General features: G+C 45.4%; 1 protein-coding gene across 1 annotated transcript in view; it reads right to left on the bottom strand.

Annotated features, from left to right (window-relative positions):
- LOC141122041 (uncharacterized) overlaps positions 1 to 9,335 on the bottom strand; it is a 47,716-nt gene extending 38,381 nt beyond the window's left edge. The window contains exon 1 of the mRNA XM_073611841.1: positions 8,416 to 9,335. Within this exon, the coding sequence (XP_073467942.1) occupies positions 8,416 to 9,293 (878 nt within the window). The 5' untranslated portion in view covers positions 9,294 to 9,335. The remainder of the gene's footprint in view (positions 1 to 8,415) is intronic.
- Positions 9,336 to 20,165: the final 10,830 nt, after the last annotated feature.

Below are 20,165 nucleotides of genomic sequence, written 5' to 3'. Positions count from 1 at the left end.
GAACATGTCATATACAGCCCTGTGTATAGAGTGTGGTGGTCAGGAACATGTCATATACAGTCCTGTGTATAGAGTGCAGTGGTCAGGAACATGTCATATACAGTCCTGTGTATAGAGTGCAGTGGTCAGGAACATGTCATATACAGTCCTGTGTATAGAGTGCAGTGGTCAGGATCATGTCATATAAAGTCCTGTGTATAGAGTGTAGTGGTCAGGAACATGTCATATACAGTCCTGTGTATAGAGTGCAGTGGTCAGGAACATGTCATATACAGTCCTGTGTATAGAGTGCGGTGGTCAGGAACATGTCATATACAGTCCTGTGTATAGAGTGCAGTGGTCAGGATCATGTCATATAAACTCCTGTGTATAGAGTGTAGTGATCAGGAACATGTCATATACAGTCCTGTGTATAGAGTGCAGTGGTCAGGAACATGTCATATACAGTCCTGTGTATAGAGTGCAGTGGTCAGGAACATGTCATATACAGTCCTGTGTATAGAGTGCGGTAGTCAGGAACATGTCATATACAGTCCTGTGTATAGAGTGCAGTAGTCAGGAACATGTCATATAGAGTGCGGTGGTCAGGAACATGTCATATACAGTCCTGTGTATAGAGTGCGGTGGTCAGGAACATGTCATATACAGTCCTGTGTATAGATACACAAGGACGTATATATGGGAGGGTTTGGGGGTTGAAACCCCCCAGAGCATCAGTGTAGATTGCAGATGAAGTAGAAGTTATGTGTGCTGCTTTGCCTTTAACTAGTGGCACCGGCAGCGCCTCACTCGGTAGTGACTTACACACGCTGTTGTGTGTTGCCTGAGCCTGGTCTGCTGTTACACCTCCCGACCACCGGGGCTCAGCTTTGGGAGGGAGGCTCTGTCAGCAGGGAGGGGCGGGGCCGGGAGCTCCACTGACTCTTTGACCCTGCCCTGCCTTGCCCCATGCAGCCTGAATGTGCTTAGAGGCTCGGAGCAGCAGAGAAACCCAGCGGGAGCACTGAGCGCACCTCACCCAGACCTATGAGAGCCCTGTCCCCGGACCCATGAGAACCCCACCCCTGAGCCCCCGAGCCAGAGATAGCCCCGCCCCCAGACTGTCAAGAGCCCCGCCCCCAGACCGGTGATAGCCCTGCCCCCAGACTGGTGAGAGCCCTGCCCCCAGACCGGCGAGAGCCCCGAACGATCAGACCTCTGAGAGTGGGAGGTGAGCCCGGCTGGTCAGGTAGGTCTTTCTGCCCACAGGAACTTGCAGTGTATTACTAGTATGGACAGCTGGCAGTGTAAATGCTAATATGTTTGAATGTAGCAGAGGCTGCAGGATATTATCTAGTGTTTATGTTGTAAAATCATCCTATGCTATGCTATACCTCTGCTGTCATTCTCTCACTAACATAATGACTTAGCACTGTCCAGATGTTACATGCAATAATCCTTTATGAGCTGAAGATTGGGAATGGTTGATAATACCTGACTATTGACCTCTTTAACCTACATGTGAACATAACCGTTAGACCCCTTTCACACTGGGGCGGGGGCAACGTCGGCGGTAAAGCGCCGCTATCCTTAGCGGTGTGTAAGCGGGTGTCGGGTGCAGAGTCTTCACCGAGGGAATCACATGTACTGACTTTATAAACCAGACAACGTTTATTACCGGAGAGACGGTTGTAGTAGGAGTATTTCCAGCAGTAAGGCACATAGATTCACTCCAAGCATGGAGGCACAGACACACAGAACTGTCACTTCTGATGTAAGCTGTAGTTGTATTTGTCAGCACTATAGGCACTTTCCACTGACTGACAGTATAAACCCGAGCTCACAATGGGGCTGATTTACTGCGCCGGTTCATACCTTAATTTTTGCGGCTGATAAATCATTGATTGGGCGTGTGAACCGGCGCGCGCAGACTCACAACGTTTGATTTAGTGCAAGAGCCTGTTTGACTTCCAAAAATTTGAATTAATTGTTCAAGTGCGTCTTCTTATTACCTATTTTTCTGAAATATCGAGTTGTGCAGAGATTGGCAAATCAGATTGCATAGTGCATGACCATCTTAAGTGCCAAATTTGGACTTTAGATGTGCCATGACCCCCTTGTATTTTCACAAGTGGATACAAGAACCTACATCTATAGATACATATTTGTGCAGCACAGTGGTGTAGTGGTTAGCACTTTCAATTAGCAGCAAAAAGGGTCGCTGGTTTGAATCCCGCCTGTGACACCATCTGCCTGGAGTTTGCATGTTCTCCCTGTGCCTGCGTGGGTTTCCTCCAAGTACTCCAGTTACTCCAGTTTCCGTCCATACTCTAAAAACATGCTGTAAACCGGAACCTGTCTAAATTGGCCCTCATATGTATGAATGTGTGTTAGGCACCCACACAAACACCACCCCATGTTAAAAAAATAAAATTTTTTCTTAATGTGCAAATAAGGATCATCTCTTCCTCAGAGAACTCAGCAGCAGTACAAGTAACTTCCTGTAGGGGGCATGATGTCATTCTGGCCACCGCTTTCCGAGAACCACCTATGCGCATACCTCCGCGCACACAGCACTCGCGCATCTCATATACACGGCAGTTGCACATCTAGATGCATTTGGCTGATCTAGCTGCAGAAACCCAATTTTTAGGGAAATTAATAGTAAAGTAGATGCAGATTTCCAGGACTGGACTAACAAATGTTTCTAGTGAAAGGCAACTGGTGTTTTCTATTAAACAAGGTCTAAATGGGCCATGGACATGCATCACAGTTATACTTAGGAATGTGTCTTTGAAAAGTTAAACTAAATGAAATCCTTTCTTATTTTTTCTTGGAGATAGAGTGCAGAGGGATTAGAAGTCTGGTCAGTTTTTGGGGATGTCTGCACCCCTAATAGGGTGAAGACACCTCCCAAATGTTGCCACTTTCTCCTTTAAATTTATTCACTTCCTGTCACATAGCCAAACAGGAAGTGAGGGTAAAACTCTACCAATGTCTTTCTTTGGGGACACACAGGTCAATCTAACTAGTTTCCCCATTATGTAAATTGCTCTCTAGCATTTTGCTGTGTACAGCCCAAATTATTAGGTATCTTGGACTTTGGGGTTTATTTACTAAAGGCAAATCTATTTCTCACTACAAGTGCACTTGGAAGTTCAGTTGCTGGAGATCTGAGGGGGACATGCAAGGAAGATAAAAATACACCATCTTTGCTTCTACATGATTGGATGATAAAATCACCAGTGCTTCCCCTCAGATTTACAGCGACTACACTTGTATTGCAGAGTGGATTTGCCTTTACTAAACCCTAAAACTACCTAATAATTTGGGGTGTACACAACAAAGTGCTAGAGTGCAATTTGCTTAATGGGGACACTAGTCAGATTGACCTGTGTGTCCCCAAGAAAAGACATTGGTAGGGTTTTACCCTCACTTCCTGTTTAGCTATGTGACAGGAAGTGAAGACAATTTTAAGATAAGGGACACAAAGCCCAACCTAAAAAAGACAAGCAGGGGTTCTAACACTCACTTGGTTTCCCTCAAATGCTCACAATTAGAATAGGATTGTCTTGAGCTCGATTTTAGATCAGTGCTTCTTAACCCTGTCCTCAAGTACCCCCAACAGGCCATGTTTGCAGGTTTTCCTTCATCTTGCACAGGTGCTTTAAATCACAGTCAATGGCTTGGTATCTTGGCCAGCTATTTTAGATGAGATAAATTCACAAAACATGTCCTGTCGGGGGGGGAGGGGGTACTTGAGGACTGAGGCTGAGAACCACTGTGCTAAAAAGAAAAATTGAATACTTACCGCTCTGTAATTTTTCCTTTCTTGGTGACTATCCATGGCAGCATACACACAATCCATGCATATGCTACCATGAAGGCACCAGGAAAGTAACTGACAAATCACACCGGTTTTGTCTTCCAATGCCAATCAGCCTAGTTAAGCTGCAGCTGGGAAATCTGTTGCACGAACAGTAACAAAAAACACAAACATCAAAATTTGCAAGAAATTTTATTGGTCACCAAAACAGGACTTGGAAAAGAGCAATGAAAGCAAAAAACACGCGTAGGTTAAATTTGGGACACTAACAGAATATGTTTTTTTTAGGTCTGACCATTTTGCATTGGAAATTAACAGGAGATAAAAGAACTGCACCCATAAATGGATATCTATTAAGGATTTAAAAATTTTCACAACATCTTGAGAAAGATTTTGCAAAATAATGCAGCACAGACAATTAAATCAAAGTGAACAACCTACAAACGACACACATTGACAACATCAAAATAATTTCAGGAGAAAATATCCCCCACCCAAAAAATACAATAAACCAAAGTAAAAAAAAAATCTGTTTTGCAAAGACATAACAAATAAAATACAAAGCGAAAATACATGTGTTACAAACTCGATAAGGACATCCAAATGTACAATGCGCCTCGCTGTGCGCCTCAACTCACGGCGCAAACGTTTCGTAAATCAGCCCCAATGTCTGTTCACTGTTATTTGAAACCTAGGAGTCCCTTATCCATGGCCGCCATCAGGGTGGTACAGCCGTCACAACTGTAAGGGGCCCCAGAAGAAGGCAGGACGGGTGAAGGGGAGCCGTGTTGTGTATTACAGAAACGTTTTCACAGCTTCTGCTCTTCTCGTCTCATTGAGATTAGACATCGAGCTCTTTACTGCCACCTCTGGCTACTATGTGATCTGCACAATGCTTCTCAGCAACATGTCAGCTTTGTGAAAACAGGCTGGGACCAGGTAGGAAGATCTTCTTTACAAGTAGGGGCTGTGAGGGAAAGGGAGGGGGGGCTGTTTGTGTACAGGGAGGGGCCAGAGCCTTGTGTGTTAACAGATTTGTGTATGTGAGAAGCTGGCATATATACAGGGTTGTGTGGGGGGCTGGCATACATACAGGTGGGGGTGACATATATACAGGTGTGTGTAGGGGCGCTGACATATATACAGGTGTGGGGGGCTAACATATATACAGGTGTGGGGGGCTGGCATATATACAGGGTTGTGTGGGGGGGCTGGCACATATACAGGGTTGTGTGGGGGGCTGGCATATATACAGGGTTATGGAGGGGCTGGCATATATACAGGTGGGGGTGACATATATATAGGTGTGTTGGGGCGCTGACATATATACAAATGTGAGGGGGGCTGACATAAACAGGTGTGTGTGGGGGGGGGCCGACATATATACAGGATTGAGGGGGGTTGACATATATACAGGTGTGTGGGGGGCTGACATATATACAGGATTGAGGGGGGCTGACATATATACAGGTGTGTGGGGGGCTGACCTATATACAGGATTGAGGGGGGCTGAGTGCGTACAGGTGAGGTGGCCGGTGTTTGGATTCAGTGGGATGGCCCGTGGGCAAGCCCTGGGGAATGTTGGTGGTCAGGCTGGGGGGGGGGGGCAGGCCTAAAGCTGCGTAAAGGGCCCAAAAATTTCTGATTTCTTAACATAACATTGGGCCTCCTTGGCTAATGCCTTAACTGATTGACTGACAAGAATTCATAATTTACAACTTAGTAGAATATATGGTGAGGCCTTAAACCTTCCTATGAAAATCTCTTCTCTAAAGACGGTGAACTTTGTTTAATCTCTTAAAAAAATGTTTTGAACAAGATGGCTACTACTCATGTCCAGAGAATCACATTTAAATATAATATATTTAGACCATTACAAATTCATTTATTTTAAACTCAATAGGTCTGACAATATACAGACACTTGTATACAGACATATATATATATATGTACCAGCATCTGGCTTTAGGGGAAAATAAGTAGAGCTTCATTATCTGGTCATTGAAGTCCACCCCTCCCATATAAAGATTATATTCCTGGACACAACTACATCAGATACCGTGCAAATTTGAACCAGTTTCTGCATTAATGGAATTAACCACTAGCCGCCCGCCCCGCTGTCAAATGACGACGGGGCGGCTCTCGTTCTGGGTGGATGTCATAGGATGGCGCCGAGAACGGCCGCTCTCGTGCGCCCATGGGGCGATCGCAGCTGCGCCATGTTGCTTTTTTTTTTTTAGGAATAAAGATAAAAAATCCAGAAGTGATTAAATACCACCAAAATAAAGCTCTATTTGTGTGAAGAAAATGATTAAAAAAATCCACATGGTTACAGTGTAGCATGACCGCGCAATTGTCATTCAAAGTGTGACAGCGATGAAAGCTGAGAAATGGCCTGGGCAGGACGGGGGTGAAAGTGCCCGGTATTGAGGTGGTTAATTGTCCTTCCACTTCACTGCGAACAATTCATTAGTTCTCAAGCAGGCTTTCTCCTCCTTTCTAAGTTGGATGTTTTACAAGCCGTTGGGGGAAGCCCCGGTATTTAGGTCACACGGTGCCACAAGCCAATTCCAAGATTGTGTCTAAAAAGTGTCACATGGGCTGCACAGATTCCCTAGACCCGGAAGTCCAGGGAAGGTTTCCCAGAGATTGTGGTTAATTTACTAATGTAAAGTGGTGTTTATGTGTTGGATTTTATATATTATATAAAAAAAATGACATGTATAGCCTGTGGCCCTATCACAGAGCTTCTACATTTGGACCCCAGATCTGGTACACTTGCTGGGGAGATGCTGTTTGATTGGAAGGTGACCAGTGAAATGTATGATGGCCTCATCTATTTAGATGGTTTGTTGGGGCGTATACACATCTGAAAATTTCTGGGAGAGGTAGTTTATGAGGGGCGGAATTTTGTAAAGCTGATCATATTCAGGGTCACCCCGAGGATGACAAAGTGTGTGATCACTAAAATACATAAAATGTATTATCATCTCATATCTATGCCTGGGCATTGCAGCAGAGAACACGGGTATATGATGAATCGGGTCTCTGGACCAATATGATCGCAGCTCATTCTTTTGAGTAACGCCCATGTTGGGTTTTAGGCCCAAAAAAGTTTTACATTTATAAACCTTGATAGGTCTCCAATGTGAACTGTCTGTACTGTTGTGTGTATAAATTCCTTCAGCTCACAATCGATCGATACAGATCTTCCGTAAAAAAACACCAAAAAAAAAATCTAGGGGAGTTGTTAAATTTGCTGAATTCCAGGTTGGGCAGTGAATGGGGGAAGTACGAGCGCTGCACAATCTGTGGGCTGCTAATCAGGACTTGCACAAGCACATCTGAAAGAACACTATGGGCTCTATGGGTCTGTGGTTCAATTCTTGGTGTCTGCAGGATAATACTAGTGCTAGCCACCTCACCAGCTTGGACTCTATTTGTGGGACCCGCCAGGTCAACACGAAATACTTCTGTCCTGGTATATAAAAGACTAGGATGTACTAGGCCGCTGGTGCCTGCCAGTTCACCAAAAGGTAGTGGGACACTAGTACTGGCATCCTGCTACATATAAGACAAATCAAGTGTTCCTAGCACTTCATCTACCCGGGGTCGGGTACACCTGACCTTAGCAGGGACCTCTCCTCCATCCTCTGAGCTCCCTGTCGGGGTGCCGGTGCTCTCTACAGGTTCGTATTCAGAGCCTGATTCTGTCAGTGAGGACTCCTCCTTCGCTCTCAGCTGTCATACTCAGAATCCTGTAGGCCGCTTCACTAGTGTACCTTTTTTGGGAAATTTTGGCCACTAAATTCACAGGTACCTAGTGTGACTCACGGGAAAAAGAGCTCCTGGCTGTCAACGACTGCTTGAACAACGGTGATGTAACAAGTAACCCTAATACAGCGATGGGTGAAAAATACTGTACACTGACGCTGTACTAATGGCACTGGTTGGGTGACAGGGGTGATCAAAGGGTGAATGAGGGCAATCAATGGGGTTAAATGTGCCAATCTAAGGTGTGTGGGTGTAAAGTGTGGTGATTATACTCACAGTGTGATGTTCTCTTCTCTTCCTGAACCGAAAAGGACTCGGGAAGAGAAGAAATCACAAGATAGCTCCCCGTGTTTATAAAATAAAACACAGGAGTGATTTGTCATTGGCTGCAGGTGATCAGCAGGGTACGGGGCAAAATCATTGGCTGGGACCTGCTGACAAACTTGCCCTACAGCCAATGACAGTGGAGGTTTCTGGGTGTGCGCATGCATGGGTGCGGACCTGGAAGAAAGCCATGAAATAAAAGTACATTACCAGACCTGTATGAGCCGCCCATCCATTGTATTTTTACAACACTTCATCCATGTCTTTGGTGATCTCTGATCTCCTTATGAACTGTTTCTTACATGATGAAGATCAGCCATGGAGTATATCTGAGGTGTATATCAGGGTGTGCTTCTTCCCCACATGAGAGATGTGATGTCCAGCAACATTCATATAGAAGACATTTCCCGCACTCAAGGTACTAATACACCTCAAGGGTTGTGTGGGATCCCTGATGTACAGGAAGACAGGACTTCAGTGAGGAACAATTCCCTCACTCAGGACAGGAATACGGCTTCTCCCCCATGTGAGTTCTCTGATGTGTGGAAAGATTGGACTTCTGTGAAAAACATTTCCCGCACCCAGGACAGGAATACGGCTTCTCCCCCGTGTGAGATCTCTGATGTGTGTCAAGACGGGACTTCACTGAAAAACATTTCCCACACTCAGGACAGGAATACGGCTTCTCTCCTGTGTGAGATCTCTGATGTTTGTAAAGATTGGAATTCTGTGAAAAACATTTCCCACACTCAGGACAGGAATACGGCTTCTCCCCTGTGTGAGATCTCTGATGTGTGTCAAGACGGGACTTCACTGAAAAACATTTCCCACACTCAGGACAGGAATGCGGCTTCTCTCCTGTGTGAGATCTCTGATGTTTGTAAAGATTAGAATTCTGTGAAAAACGTTTCCCACACTCAGGACAGGAATACGGCTTCTGTCCCGTGTGAGATCTCTGATGTGTGTCAAAACTGGACTTCACTGAAAAACATTTCCCACACTCAGGACAGGAATACGGCTTCTGCCCCGTGTGAGATATCTGATGTCTGTAAAGATGGGACTTCTGGGAAAAACATTTCCCGCACACAGGACAGGAATACGGCTTCTCTCCTGTATGAAATCTATGATGCACATTGAGATGGTATTTAGAAGGGAAACACTTCCCGCACTCAGTACAGGAAAAGCTCTTCTTTGTTGGAAGGACGGCACCGTCCCTCACAGTCTGAGGTTCCTCAGGATAAGAGGAATACGATGGTCCATCTACACTGTGTGGTGCCGGATGGACATTTGAGGTAGTCGGGTTTTCTCCTGGACTATACTGTGTGATGTCCTCATCTTCTACTTTACAGTCTGGAGACAAAGTGAGACAATCCTCTGAGGTTTTCCTCATCTCCCGTCCATCTACTAAAATAGAAATAAAAAGATTATTACTAGACATGAGCTGATTGGTTCCTGCTGTGCTCCAATCAAATCATCAGATACAAAATGTCCAGCTGGTAGGAAATGGGTGTAACAAAAGAGAATACATATTATGTGTATATATAGCAGTGGGTAGAGGGGAGAGAGCAGAAGTCAGGACTATGTAATGTATAACATATTGTATAAGATACAACAGATAGGACTATATAGTATCAGAATGATGTAATGTACAACATAGAGTATATAGTGCAGGGGTCAGGAGTATGTAATGTACAACATAGAGTATATAGTGCAGGGGTCAGGAGTATGTAATGTACAACATAGAGTATATAGTGCAGGGGTCAGGAGTATGTAATGTACAACATAGAGTATATAATGCAGGGGTCAGGAGTATATAATGTACAACAGAGTATATAGTGCAGGGGTCAGGAGTATGTAATGTACAACAGAGTATATAGTGCAGGGGTCAGGAGTATGTAATGTACAACAGAGTATATAGTGCAGGGGTCAGGAGTATGTAATGTACAACATAGAGTATATAGTGCAGGGGTCAGGAGTATGTAATGTACAACATAGAGTATATAGTGCAGGGGTCAGGAGTATGTAATGTACAACATAGAGTATATAGTGCAGGGGTCAGGAGTATGTAATGTACAACATAGAGTATATAGTGCAGGGGTCAGGAGTATGTAATGTACAACAGAGTATATAGTGCAGGGGTCAGGAGTATATAATGTACAACAGAGTATATAGTGCAGGGGTCAGGAGTATGTAATGTACCACATAGAGCAGGGGTGCCCAACCTCTTGAGGAGCGAGGGCCACTTTGGCGACTTGGTAACAGGTCACGGGCCACGATAAGTGTAGCGGGCGGATGGCAGGTCTGTGTCCACTCTGCATATGTAGAGCAGACACAGATGCAGCCCGCTCTACCCTAAGGGCCCTCCAATCTGCCCAGATAGAAGAGGACAGATCCCCTTCTGTTTTTTTATGCAGATCGGATTGCAGATAAGCGGGTGTAAGAAGACACAAGTCCGTTTACATCTGCCGCTCTATAGAGGTGAATGGAGGGTCTGATTGGGTCCACCTGAAAAACAGACAGGCAGACCCAATCGGACCGATCGTGTGAAAGGGGCCTAAGGCTGCTTTCACACTGATGCACAGCAGTTTACCTGCATCTCAACTGACCTCGATCTTCACTTCTTCCTCAGGATTCCTGCAGCTGGTTGCTGCTGTCCACCAGGTGGTTATAACTGGTGGCTGCTGCTGGCTGTCCTCCAGGGCTGGTAATGCTGGCAGATACTGCTGGCTGGTACTGCTGGAGGGTACTGGTACTGCTGGTGGGTACTGGTACTGCTGGTGGGTACTGGTACTGCTGGCGGGTACTGGTGGCTGGGACTGGTGACTGGCACTGCTGGCTCTGGCACTGCTGGCTGCTGTCTGAGATTGCGGGTTCCCGTGTATTAGTGTGACAGAATCATGCGGCTGCAGTAGAGAGCAGAGCCGATGCTTCCTGTCACAGGCGGAGAACATTTGGTATCACTCCGCCTGTGAAGGAACCGGCACTATACAGGAGCATCGGCTCTGCTTCCTCTAGCAGAGGCTCCGTTCTTCACGCTGATGGTCAAAGATGGCGGGTCTGGAACCTGCGATCTGGGCTTGCCAACCCGCCATCTCAGAGCAAGACGCGGTGGGCCACATGTGAGTATATAGTGCAGGGGTCAGGAGTATGTAATGTACAACAGAGTATACAGTGCAGGGGCCAGGGGTATTTAATGTACAACATAGAGTATATAGTGCAGGGGTCAGGAGTATATAATGTACAATATAAATTATACAGTGTAAGGGTCAGGACTCATAATATTGGTATTCAGTAATCAGTGGAAGATGAAATGTTTTTTTTTTTTTTTTTTTTTTTTAAATTTATTTTTATTCAAATTTTCCTTATAAGACACAAAGACATAAAGACATATACAAATTGGTTGTCTAGCTTGTACAGGTAATATCGCAAGTACATCAGGTAAAAAAAAAAAAAAAATGAAAGGGAAAGAAAAAGAGAGGAATACATCCATGCAATACAATTTTAACATGTAAGTGAAAAGGGGATTTTTGGAATTTTTGGGCCGCCCCCCCACTGCCCATAAAGGCCTATACCTATTAACTAGGAATTACATTTAATCGTCGATTCTTGGTATCGTAACTGAAGCTAGTCCAACATTAGTAAGCAATGTTAATTTCCTCCAGCCACCCACTCCAAACCTTATTAAATTTCAATTGGCAGCCTCTATTAAGATAGGTATCTTTATATAGTGGAAGATTATCGTTAACCAAACGTTTCCACTGGACATTTGTGGGGGGATAGGGCTTCTTCCATTGAAATGTTATGGTTTTCCTAGCGTAAAATAGAAGCAAGCCAATCATCGTGCGTTTAGCTACAGCAGGAACTAATTTTTTTATAAGGCCCAACATACAAATCTCCATAGACAGTGGTAGATTAGTGGATGCAATTTTATTGATTAGGCCTAGTACCTCCCCCCAGAATTGTTGTATCTTTGGACAATGCCAAAAGATATGGGAAAAATCTCCGGGGGTGTAGCTACATCTCCAACACTTAGGGGAGTGGGCAGGATTTATCAAATGAAGTCTGTGGGGAGTGAAATACGCCCGGTGGACTATTTTAAATTGGACTAACTTGTCACGTATAGAGACTAGCGAACTAAAAGGGAAGTCCCAAACACCATCCCAATCTTCGCCACTCAAAGCTGGAATGTCACGCTGCCAACGGGACAAAAGGCCGTCCAACGGAGGCAAGGACTCATAGATTAAATGCTGATATATGTGAGATATAGGTTTTTTTGTACAACCGGATCTAAGAGTAGTCTCCAGTTTAGACTGTATTAATATACAGGACGAACGTGGGAATTGGGCTTCGAAAGCATGCGAAAGTTGAAGATAACGGAACTGATAGTGCTGCGGAAGATTATACTGGGAGGAAAGCTGACAAAAAGAAAGCAGTGAGGTGCAAGACACCACTTGTGAGATTAATTTTATACCATATCTAGTCCATATCTGGGGGTCAATAGATTTGTAAAAATGTGGTAAATTGGGGTTTAGCCATAGGGGTGTATTAGGGGAAATTCCCATCTGGCTGTGTTTTTCAATAGCCAAGCCCATTTTCCAGGCCCGTAAAGTAGTAAGCATAGACGGAGTTAATAAGTGTGGGGCACATGGGCCTCTGTAAATTAGGTATTGAAGAGATTCCCAGGAGCCTGCCACAGTGGCCTCCAAAGCGGAGGCCACATTGGTTTTATCAGGATTTAGCCACCAGACCACTGTCACCAGCTGTGTCGCCAAAAAGTACTTATAGCAATCTGGAAAGGCCATACCACCCTGCGATAGTGGCCTCATTAATGTAGTTAACTTATATCTCGGTGGTAAGGAGCCCCAGAGAAACTCTGAAAAGCGTTGGTTTAGTTTAGTAAAGAAGGATTTAGGAATCCACTGCGGGGAATGGCGGAATAAATATATGAATTTGGGGATGACCTTAATTTTAAGCAAGTTGACCCTTCCCCATACCGATAGGGGGAGATTATTCCATGCCTTGAGTTTAGCTTTCATATCCCCCACTACCGGATCCAAGTTTAATTTAAGAAAATCTGAGGCTTGTGCAGAGACACAAACCCCAAGATATTTAAAGGAGTCAACCCACTTTAATGGGCTATCTGGAGAGGATGTCAATTTGGCTGCTTGATCTATTGGAAATAGAGTAGATTTTGGCCAGTTTACCCGGAGGCCCGTTACCATGGAGAAAGTGTTGAGGAGTGACAGAGCACCCTGAAGTGATGGACCCGCGTCCCCCAAAAATAAAACCATGTCGTCAGCATACAGGGCTACTCTCTCCTCCAGCATGCCTATCCTAAGCCCCTTAATATGAGGCGATGTACGGAGAGCCTCTGCAACTGGCTCTATAGCTAGAGCAAATAGAGCCGGAGAAAGAGGGCAGCCCTGTCTAGTTCCCCGAAACAGTTGAAATGGAGTTGAGAGTCTGGAGCCCAAACGAATCGATGAGATGGGACACCTATTGATCACCTGCAACCATGATATAAACCGTAGTGGAAAACCCATTCGACGTAGAGTCTCCCACAAAAAGGGCCACTCCACAGTGTCGAATGCCTTTTCTATATCTAGTAGGGCAATAGCTCTGGTACCGGAGTTATTGTGTTGGGCATGAATATTGGTAAAGAGTCTCCTAAGATTAACGTCGGTTGACCTTTTAGGCATAAATCCTGTTTGATCAGAGTCAATAACCGAAGGTAATAATGGATATAGACGGGTAGCCAGCAGTTTGGTTAAGATTTTCAGGTCATTATTCAATAGGGCTATTGGCCTATATGAGGCACATAGCTCTGGGTCCTTAAGGTCCTTATGGATCAAAGTAAGATAGGCCTGGTGCATTGAAAGGGGCAGATCACCCTTGGATAGGCAGAGGGTGTATAATTGGGCCAGGATGGGTGCCAAAAATGCTGCATGTGCCCTATAAAATTCTATAGGAAGACCATCCGGCCCTGGCGCCTTGCCCAAAGGGAAGGACCGTATAATTTTTAAAACCTCTAAGGCCGAAATAGGGCGTACCAACGATTCTCGTTCCTCATTCGACAGCCAGCCAAGTGCTAGTGGATCTAAAAGGTTTTGCAACATCTCTGGCTGGAAGTCGGGGGGAAGAGCAGAGGTATAAAGAGTTTGGTAAAAGGCTTTAAACATTTGTAAGATTTCTACCTGAGAGGTCACCTTATCCCCAGTTGAAGACCGCAGGCCCGAAACCACTGTGGATGGATATTCATGCTGTGCCAACATGGCCAGGAAACGACCATTCTTGTCCCCCTGTTCAAATAGTCGCTGTCTACCTTTATGCATATCCAATCTTGTAACTTCCGTTAAATGTAAATTTAGTGAACTGCGGGCGGCATTTAATGCGTCAAAATGAGCTGCTGTAGGATCTGTACTATAGATTAATGTTTGATCCTCTACCATCTGTTGTAACCTGTAAGTTTCCCGGCCCTGCTGTTTCTTGACACTAGCGATAATAGAGATATATTGCCCTCTTGTATAGGCCTTGAAGGTGTCCCAGACCATCTGTGGGGTCGAGGAGCCTTCATTAAGTTCCCAAAACTCAACTAGTCTGGGTGGGATAGTGTCAGCCACCTCAGGGTGGGAAATCCACTGTGCCCCCAGCCTCCACAGGGTCGCATCTCGGCGTGCAGGCGAGCGAAGCTCGATTACCAGTGGGCTATGATCGGACAACCCACTGGGTAGGTATTTAGCCCCTATTACATCCGTCAACAGGATTGAATTAGAGAAGGCTAGGTCAATCCGTGAGGCAGTCCTATGTGAGGCCGAAAAGCATGAGTATGCCCTAATAGCCGGGTGTTTCCATCTCCATATCTCCTGTAGCCCCATTGCCTGTGCCCATATAGATAGTTCAGAGCTATAGTTTTTTGATGGGACTGGTCTGTCCAAATCTGGGGAGATAGTAGAGTTGAAATCCCCCATCACCAGCAATTTCGCTGGATAAAAAGGAGCTGCTTTTTCCAAAACCTTATATAATAAATCATGTGTAAAAGGTGGAGGAATATAAACATTTATGATTATATATCGCTGAGACCAGTGTGAAAACACCACTATTGCAAACTTGCCCTGGGGGTCCGTGCACACGTCCTCAATAACACAGGGGAATTTCTTGTGTATTAGGATTGAGACCCCTCTAGCATAAGAGGAGTAAGTCGCATGGATGGCCCTCTGAATCCAGGGTTTTTTTAGAGTTAAAACCTTGCTGCCTGTGAGGTGGGTTTCCTGTAGGAGAATAAAATGTGGAGAGTGGGTTTTTAGATATCTCATCAACAGTGCCCGTTTAAATTTAGAATTAAGACCTCTCACATTCCATGAAAGGACCGAAAAGGTTTCAGCTAAGGAAGTGGCCATATAGGTTTAGGAAGCCATGGCCAAGTAAAATGACTAGGGGAACACCATTTGGGGTAACTCACAAGCAGCAAGATTTTTACAATATACCATGTACCAGCAATGTTAATTTTTAAGGCAATTTTTGAAACAAGCTTATACAAACCATGACAAAGACCAACATAAAACAACAAAAAAATATATATACCCAAGCACGAAGTGCTTATCCGACTAAGTCCCATCTCCTCTCAAAAAACAAAAAAAGGAGGAGGAGAGTTGGGATTAGTTTTCTCCCAAAAAAAAAAAAAAAAAAAAAGAACACACACGCAAGCTGCAACTGTATTGCAACTATATTGCAGATATACCCCTAAAAGGGGATATCGTACTACTACTACTATTTGTTCAGGCACCCTATGGCCGAACAAATATATAAAAAAGGAAAAAAGGAAAAACCTATCCAATACCTATCCAAAAAAAAAAAAAAAAAAAAGGGGACGGGATGGGGAGAAAAGGGCAGGAGGGGGAAGGAAAAAAAAAAAAAAAAAGAAGAAGAGAAAAAAAGGAGACAAAAAAGGAAGCAACAGAGAGTAATTGAGGTGGGGTTGGGTTCTAATTTTCTAACTCTTGGCTCTTAGTGTAAGAGATATAGTCCAAGTCCAAGTCCAAGTCCAAAGGGCTGAGCATTCCAACTCCAAATAAAGTACATTTATCTAAGCATTTATTAGGAGACCACAGAATAGCAAGAAAATTTTAGACACTATAGGGGTGCACTATAATGGACTATAGTAGACTATAGTAGACTATAGTAGTAAGGATGGTACAAAAAAAAAAAAACACATGCGTCACCCACGGCCATCTAACCAGGATATAGCGGCCTCCGGATTGGTGAAAAAGAATGTTCGGTCCCCGTCTGCAACTCGAAGCTTGCTGGGATATAATAAGCTAAATTTAAGACCTTTATCCCTTAGGCGTCTTCTGACCTCTGTAAAGGCCCGGCGTCGCTGCTGGACTTCAGGGGAGTAATCAGGAAACAACATGATTTTTGCATTATTAAACCGCAGTTCTTGTTTATCTCTAGCTGCAGCTAATATCTTATCTCTGTCTCTGAAATTCAAAAGTCTCAATAAAAGAGGCCTGGGAGGATTACCAGGGGCTGGAGGGGTTGGTGGAATCCTATGCGCCCTCTCTACCACGAATGTAGGGGGCATAGCAGGTAAGTCCAACAATGATATAAGAAAGGATTCCACAAACTCAGCTGGTTTATTACCTTCTGTTTTTTCCGGTAGGCCTACGATCCTTAGATTGTTTCTCCTCATGCGATTTTCTGTGTCTATCGACTTATCTTGTAGGGCTTTTACCTGCAGCTGCAAAGCGCGAAGGTTCCTGGAGTCTGCACTGGTAACGTCCTCCAGTTGTGAGATCCGACTCTCAGCCTCTACGAAGCGGGATCTAAATTTGTCCATATCATGCCGAATTAAGCTGATATCTGAAGCCAAATGGTCTATTTTAACCATCACCTTTTCATTTCCAGCTTTAATTGCTGCCAGCAGCTCAGCATGGGAGGCCGCGTGAGAGGCTACAGGTAGAGACGGATCAGGGAGCGTCTGCGTGCTAACTGACATGTTTGGTATGGGAAGCCTCGGAGGTAATATCGCGGCGGCGGCAGCAGGCACAACAACAGCAGCAGGCTTAGCAGGCTTAACAGAGCCAAGAGCAGCAGCAGCAGAGGCGGCAGGGGTGGTGGTGGAGACCGCAGGCACTGTGGAGGACCGGAGCCTACCCGGAGATATGGTGGGACCTCGCGGTGCACCGAAAGCCTTTTTCTTTCCCAGGGTGCCTGTATACGAACGGATCTGGTGAGAATCGGAACTGAGAGTCGCTGGAAGTCAGAGAGTCAGCCCGGCCAGTGCCAGAGAAATTTCAGGATGAATGGTTGGAGCGGAGCTCAGCCCGCACACGTCCTCTCACTCACTCACTCTCTCTCACATCCCCACAGTCGACCGCGCATCATATCTTAGTGTGTATTAAATATAAGTGATCCCGATAGTTATGACTACTATTGGTATACCACACTTAAAGCATCATATCTTAGTGTGTATTAAATATAAGTGATCCCGATAGTTATGACTACTATTGGTATACCACACTTAAAGCCATTTCAATCCAGCCAAAACTCATGAAAAACTTTATTACTATAGACATATATTTAAAAAATCGTGAAATTGACTTATTTTCCTATATTAGGAACATTTAAATCCTATACTCACACCACGTGTTCAACAGTGAAACAAAACATGTGTTATTAATTACAATGTTACTTATGAAAATCAATCCGCAACAATGTAGTGAGCCCCTGAGACATATGTTGTTAGTAACAATGTTACTTGTGACTATCAATTCGCAACAATGTGGTGAACACCATACATATCCAAATTAGTGCTAAAAATGTTTATCAGTGGGACACTTATTCCCCTTGAACATCTTAGATGTAGAAACAATGATCAGTCCTTGATGGAAATATGCTAGGTTGATATTAGCACCAATCTTCTTTATAGAAAGAGACACACCGATATTCCTCCTTTTCACAAATATGGTAAAAAGGCCGCTTACCGGATCAGATGGATCTCAGGTTAATGAGATCAGATGAGCATGTTGCATTAGCCTGCCGGCCTTAGATTATCACCCGGGCATTTTCCTGGGAGATTTCCTCAGCCACTGTGCTCCAATTCACTGGATTCAGATCTTGGTTCTGAGGTTGAGGATGACAGGAACATGAGCCTATTGAGAGGGAGGAACACTGGTAGACAAATTGGCATTCATGTTCCCCAAGCCACAGCATATTGCCAAGTTGTCTCCAGTGGTAATGATGAAGATGGAGGAGATGAAGGTGGAGATGATGATGATTTCACTGATGCGACTTGGGTGCCAGATAGAGCAGAGGAGGAAACTGAGGAGGGAACTGAAGGTGAGGCAACACAACTCCAAGGAGGCCGACATCAAGAAAGAGTAGAGAGCAGCCACCCTATTTCATCACATTCTGTAGCTCCCGGCCCACTCCCCACAGCTCAGCTGTCTGGGCCTTTATCAGCACATATGCAGCAGATTGCACTGTTGCTATCTGCAAACTGTGTCTTGGGCACATCAAATGTGTCAAAAACACCAACCATTTGGGTACCACATGCATAACAAGGCATTTAACGTCCAACCACTCAGCCCATTGGCAATAGCACCTAAAAACCACACAAAAGGGTCACAAATCTGTCCCTTCTCCTCCTCCTCCTTACCCACTTCAGTCTGCCCCTGCCATACCGAGTCATTACCTTTCAGCAGCTTCCACTGACAGGGATGATGGTATAGCACAGGGTGTCCCAGGTCCTAGCAGCACATCTGGCAGCAGCACACCACCAGCTGTAGACTGTAGCCGGCAAATTTCTCTGCCCCATCTGCTGCAGCGGAAAAAATATACAGTCCCTGTCACCCACATGCCCAGCATCTGAATGCAAGCTTGTCAAAGCTGTTGGCTCTCCAACTTCTGCCTTTCAGCCTGGTGGATTCTGCCCCCTTCCGTGAATTTGCACACTGTGCCGTACCACAATGGCAGGTTCCCAGTTGCTACTATTGTTCAAGTAAGGCCGTTCCATCTCTCTACCATCACATGGAGGGGAATGTTCTGGCATCGTTGGGCAATGCAGTCAGCCGTAAAATCCACCTTACTGCTGACATGTGGTCCAGCAAGCATGGACAGGGATGATATATTTAATTCACAGCACACTGGGTAACGCTGCTTGCAACTCGAAAGGATGCAGGACAGGGCTCGGTGCTGCAGCTTGTTGTGCCCCCACATCTCCATACAGCTGGTGGTGATGATGCCAGACCTGTGAACTCTACCCCCTCCTCCGCCACTTCCATGCCTTTCTCTGCAGAATTGTCCTATGAACATCAGGTACCCCTTAAGCGTTCAAAGGGATATTCCCAGAGTCAGGCTAAAAGGTGCCATGCACTGCTTCATCTGGTGTGTTTAGGGGACAGGAACCACACCAGAGCAGAGATTCTTGCAGCTCTGCAAGAACAGGCCCAGAGGTGGTTCACACCACGCCAGCTGGAGCCAGGAATGGTGGTGTGCGATAATGGCTCAAACCTCCTGTCCGCCCTTGGACAGGGAACGTTGACACATGGGCCATGCCTGGCACGTGTCCTCAATTTGGTGGTACAGTGTTTCCTAAGTATGTATCCAGGGTTGCAAGATGTACTAAAGCAGGCCAGAAGAGTCTGTAGCCATTTCAGGTGGTCATACACAGCCAGCCGGTTGGCTGAAGTTCAGTGGGAATTCCACCTGCCCGTAAACCTGATTTGTGACATGCCCAAGAGGTGGAACTCAACTTTGGGAATGCTGCAGCGGATATACATACAGCAAAGGGCCGTCAACGAGTACTTGTGTCAGTACGGCACAATGACAAGCTCAGGCCGCCTCGGGCTGCCCGTAAACCGCCTGATTTGTGACATGCCCACCAGGTGGAACTCAACTTTGGGAATGCTGCAGCGGATATACATACAGCAAAGGGCCGTCAAAGAGTACTTGTGTCAGTACGGCACAATGACAAGCTCAGGCCGCCTCGGCTTTTATTCCCCACGCCAATGGCTGATTATTAAGGATGCATGCACTGTATTGTCACCATTTGAGGAGGCCACAAGGATGGTGAGCCGTGACAGTGCATGCATCAGTGGCACAATCCCTGTTGTGTTCCTGCTGGAGCAGACTCTGCGTTGCATTATGGACAGGGCACTGGAAGCAGAGCAGCAGAAGGAAGAGGAGCACTTCCTTTCCTCTCAAGGCCCACTTTATCCAGACACCACCATTCCTATGTCACAGAACACACAGGAGCAGAGAG

This window comes from Aquarana catesbeiana, unplaced genomic scaffold, assembly GCF_042186555.1.
Source record: "Aquarana catesbeiana isolate 2022-GZ unplaced genomic scaffold, ASM4218655v1 unanchor237, whole genome shotgun sequence".
Classification (NCBI taxonomy): domain Eukaryota; kingdom Metazoa; phylum Chordata; class Amphibia; order Anura; family Ranidae; genus Aquarana; species Aquarana catesbeiana.
Note: the sequence above shows the minus strand (reverse complement) of the source record. Positions and strands in the feature narration are given on the sequence as shown.